Source organism: Hibiscus syriacus, unplaced genomic scaffold, assembly GCF_006381635.1.
Source record: "Hibiscus syriacus cultivar Baekdansim isolate YM2019G1 unplaced genomic scaffold, ASM638163v2 tig00110602_pilon, whole genome shotgun sequence".
Taxonomy (NCBI): domain Eukaryota; kingdom Viridiplantae; phylum Streptophyta; class Magnoliopsida; order Malvales; family Malvaceae; genus Hibiscus; species Hibiscus syriacus.
Genome location: NW_024062798.1, coordinates 795,865 through 800,282, shown reverse-complemented (window position 1 = coordinate 800,282; position 4,418 = coordinate 795,865). Strand labels below are relative to the sequence as shown.

General features: G+C 34.6%; 1 protein-coding gene across 1 annotated transcript; it reads left to right on the top strand.

The window, feature by feature from the left end:
• Nucleotides 1–993: 993 nt before the first annotated feature.
• On the top strand, nt 994–4,358 carry LOC120135083 (probable ADP-ribosylation factor GTPase-activating protein AGD8). The gene is made up of 8 exons (XM_039151440.1): nt 994–1,068; nt 1,126–1,237; nt 1,358–1,476; nt 2,431–2,860; nt 2,955–3,215; nt 3,589–3,711; nt 3,807–3,905; nt 4,025–4,358. The coding sequence occupies exons 2-8, from the start codon at nt 1,157–1,159 to the stop codon at nt 4,130–4,132; spliced, it is 1,221 nt and encodes a 406-aa protein (XP_039007371.1). The 5' UTR covers nt 994–1,068; nt 1,126–1,156; the 3' UTR covers nt 4,133–4,358.
• Nucleotides 4,359–4,418: the final 60 nt, after the last annotated feature.

The following is a 4,418-nucleotide window of genomic DNA, read 5'->3' as shown; positions in this document are numbered from 1 at the left end:
CTGTGTCCATCTCTACCCATAAATATAACAAATTATTAAAAATATTAATAGTACAAAATTATGAAAAATATAAAATTACTTTAATCAAAATAATTTTGACATTAATATAAGAAAATTCTTCTATCTCTTTCTCTCTCTATATATATTTACTAGTTACACTCACTTTTTTTTTGTTATCATTGAAATTATTATAAAATGAATATATATCGTTTTAGTCAATTAATTCTGTTTTTTTATAACAAAAATTGATTAAATTAATTATAATGTCCCTACTCATATAGCTTTACACTTATTTAATGTTAAGCTATATATCACCACACAAGTGGATTAATTTTAGAACACGAGCACAAGCGAGGAGCAGGGGATTGAGCGTTCATTGTTAAATGGTTGAGAGTATTTAGAACAGATAGTCAGAAACTACTTTGCAATCACCTTTAGGGATGGGCACGGGTCGGGTTTCGGCCTACCCGACCCAACTTGACCCGAAATAATAAAAATATATTATTTTTATTAAAAAAAAATAGGGATATAATTAAAAGAATAGAGAGAGATATTATTTTAATTATCCTTAAATATATAAAGTAAAAATATATTTTTTTGGGGTCGAGTCGGGTATTTTTCACCCTAACACGACCTGACCCGAATTGAACCCGAATTTTTTAAAAAAATTCCAATCCGATCGGGTCGGAACCCGTCGAGTTCAGTTCCTATGTCCATCCCTAATCACCTTAGCTTAATAAAAAAAACCTTGTGAAGTTCCCACGATGAGAAGAAGAATCCGAATTTAAGGCCCTGGGGAGCTTTCTTTTAGGCCCAATGTTTTATAATTCAGGGGTTTTGGTTTTAAAATATGGGCTTTCGTATCAAGCCTGTTTTAGATTATATTTTGAGCAGAGGAATCAAAGAATAATTATGCAAACGAAAGGGACTAAAATCAAAATTATACCGTTGTATGACTTTTAATTTTAAAAATCTTGAGATAAAAAGCCTAGATTTTGTCTATATTTTTCATCTTCAGGGCTGAGGAGGTGTTCGATATCAGTTCCACGCCTCTTCAGAATAAACCTTCTTCCTTTCCCAATATTATATATATAAATATAAATATAAATAATACAAAGCTTCCTCCTAAAATCCAAAAATCGAAAAGCAAAACATCATGGCGTCGCCGTCGCCGTCCGGTAGCCTGACCGATAAGAACGTCGTTTTCAGAAAGCTGAAAGCTAAATCAGATAACAAGGTATTTTTTATTTCTAATTTTTATAACTAATTATTTAATTTGATTTTGTTTTTAGATCTGGAATTTCTGTTATGGGATTCCCGATTTTGATATTTTTTCTTCGGATTTCAAAATTTGTAGATGTGTTTCGATTGTAACGCAAAGAATCCGACATGGGCGTCGGTTACATATGGGGTTTTTCTCTGCATCGATTGCTCGGCCGTTCATAGGAGTCTCGGTGTCCATGTCAGCTTTGTTAGGTATCATTTGCTTTATAGTTTTCCGGTTTTTTTTTTTAGATTAACGGATTCGTTTTAATTTTGATTGTGTATCCAACTTCTCAATCATCCGCGAAAAGAGTAAGAATTTTTTTTCGCTATATCATATAATAGAACCAAAACGATTTATTTGCAGTTCTGGTTCATTACTCTCATAAGGAAACCTATTGAAAAAACTGAAATATCTGGAGTTGTAATTTGATGAATTTTAGAATGGAAAAGTTTTGATCGAGTGCATTATGCTCTATGGTTTGCAATCTTCTGAATTTCAAATGACGAAATTAATGATAATGACAAATTTTGTTTCCTTATATACCTTTGACGAGTGCCTGATCTATGAATTTTCTATCTTCTTTCTAAGAGGTATAGGTTTTGTTTAGAAAGATGCCTCCCTGTAGTTTGTTTCTAATGTTTCAGAATATCTCTTCATGTTTATATCAATGACTTGCAAGGAACTCAAGCCTAATATGGAGTAATAATCTTTTTTTGTTATAAATGAAGATAAATCCATTGTCTGACTTTACCGTGCCAATGATATAGGCTGCTCCCATCTTAGTTTTTAGTTTTTCCTTTGATATGATTTAAAAAATAAATCCTTTCTTTTTTTGGTAGAAGAAACTCTGTTTGTAGATATTAATCTATTATCATACTTAACATGTTTTATGGTAAACAATGCTGTATGCAAGTTATTTTCATATCCTTTATTTTCTGGTTTTTAGAGCTGTTGGTGCTCATTCACAATAGACCTTACTGGCCAAACAGTGTGAATCTTCTTGGTATTTTGTGCTTATTATGATTTATGAAACAGGTCATGGGTGTGGAATTGAGTCATGTAATGTCAATACCATCATACAATATCCCATCTGCTTCTTGTATCTCTCTAGTCTTTGTATTTCTTTCTTCTTGTTCTGAGAAGATTTATATAATTTTATGTAGGTCTACAAATTTAGATTCATGGTCTCCTGAACAGTTGAGAATGATGATATATGGAGGAAACAATCGTGCACAGGTTTTCTTTAAGCGGCATGGATGGACTGATGGAGGCAAGATTGAGGCCAAATATACTTCAAGAGCTGCTGATTTATGCAGGCATATGCTATCTAAAGAAGTTGCTAAAAGTATGGAAGAAGAGGCAGGTTTGCCTTCATCTCCGGTTGCTTCTCAGTCATCATCAGCATGTAATGAACTTCTTGATAGCAAGACTGTTGAAGCTCCTAAAGAAAGTTCTTTAGACAGGGTAGAGAAACCAGAAGTTTCTGTTGCACAAAAATCTTCTCACGCGGTTCTTGCTAGCACTGTTAAGAAGACTCTTGGTGCAAAGAGAACTGGGAAAACTGGTCTTGGTGCCCGAAAACTTACTACTAAGGTCTTAATAAGGATATCTTGACTAGGATAATTACTTATTTTGGTAGTTATTTTAGTTTTTTTTGTCTTGACAACATAATTTTCTTTGATTGTAGCCAAGTGAAAACCTTTATGACCAGAAGCCTGAAGAACCAGTTGTCCCTGTTGCTTCCTCAAGTATTAATTCTGCATCCATTGGCTCATCTTTTCCATCTCGTTTTGATTACTTGGAAAATGCTCAATCTACTGAGTTGAATTCTGATGGCACACAAGTGCTCAACCATGTCGCTCCCCCCAAGTCATCAAGCTTCTTTGCTGACTTTGGAATGGACAGTGGGTTCCAGAAGAAGTCAAGCTTAAATTCCTCGAAAGTGCAAGTAAGTTATGTGGCCTTCTTTTCCGTATCAAGACTGATTAGTTTGATGGTGTTCACTCATTTTGGTTTTAGAACATCTTGCACCATTTATGACTCTTAATGTGCAAAACCCATATTGCTAGTGACGTTTTAAACTGCTTATGCTTTTGTTAAAGTAAAGTTGCATCATCGGAAATTGAATTTCAATACAGAGCTTATAAACTTGCAATTTGTGTTTGTGGACATCTTTACTTTATTCTGATGTAACATCAGGGGACACGTGAATATATACTTGAATGGATCACTTCTGTGGCTGTGCCAGATAGATTTTTAAAAAGAAAACACTTCCACCGGTCTTTATGATTTTGTTACTTATTGTTTCATCTTAATCTCAGATTCAGGAAACCGACGAAGCTAGGAGAAAGTTCTCAAATGCGAAATCTATTTCTTCATCCCAATACTTCGGTGATCAGAGCAGAGCAGACAATGATGCTCAAGTTACTTTGCAGAAATTCTCAGTATGTGTTCTTTTCCGGAAAGCTATCATCATTTTTAAGCCTCAAAAGACATCTTTTCGAGATGAACAGCTTCTTTATTTTTATTTTCCTGGCAGGGTTCAACGGCCATCTCCAGCGCTGATCTATTTGGTAACAGTGCAGATAAATCTCTCGACCTCACGGCCACTGACCTCATCGACCGACTTTCTTTCCAGGTCCTCTCTATAAACATATTCTTGTATGCATCGCATGGATTTGTTTGTGTGCGTATGATATTTGGAAAACGATCGTTCTTTTTCTATTTCATTTTTCTTTGATGAAATGCCACTTTCAGGCACAGCAGGATATCTCGAACCTCAAGAACATCGCGGGAGAGACCGGGAAGAAACTAAGCTCCTTGGCGTCCACCCTTATTACAGATCTTCAGGACAGAATCCTCTAATACAGTGTGGTAGCCCTTTATATATTTACCGTTAACAGCCGATTCGTGTCGTAGCGAATATAATCAAAATCTTACATTTTTTTAAGACGTGAAAACCGAGCTTAGGATGAATCAATATGGGGTCTAGTTTCTGACCCATCTTATACATGTCGATGGCAACGTGTGTAAAATGACATAGGGACTATTAACATAATTTAACTAAAATAATCCCTTGTTCTTTACTAAATTATAGCTCGAGTACTTGAGTTTATAACATTATTGTATCCGAAAACGAGTTTTAAATTTA

Bases quoted from the DNA above. Each gene is read 5' to 3' on its own strand.
- LOC120135083 (XM_039151440.1), top strand. From the start codon at position 1,157: ATGGCGTCGCCGTCGCCGTCCGGTAGCCTGACCGATAAGAACGTCGTT. The intron at 3,712-3,806 runs GTATGTGTTCTT...TTTTCCTGGCAG, and splicing joins TTACTTTGCAGAAATTCTCA to GGTTCAACGGCCATCTCCAG. The intron at 3,906-4,024 runs GTCCTCTCTATA...TGCCACTTTCAG, and splicing joins TCGACCGACTTTCTTTCCAG to GCACAGCAGGATATCTCGAA.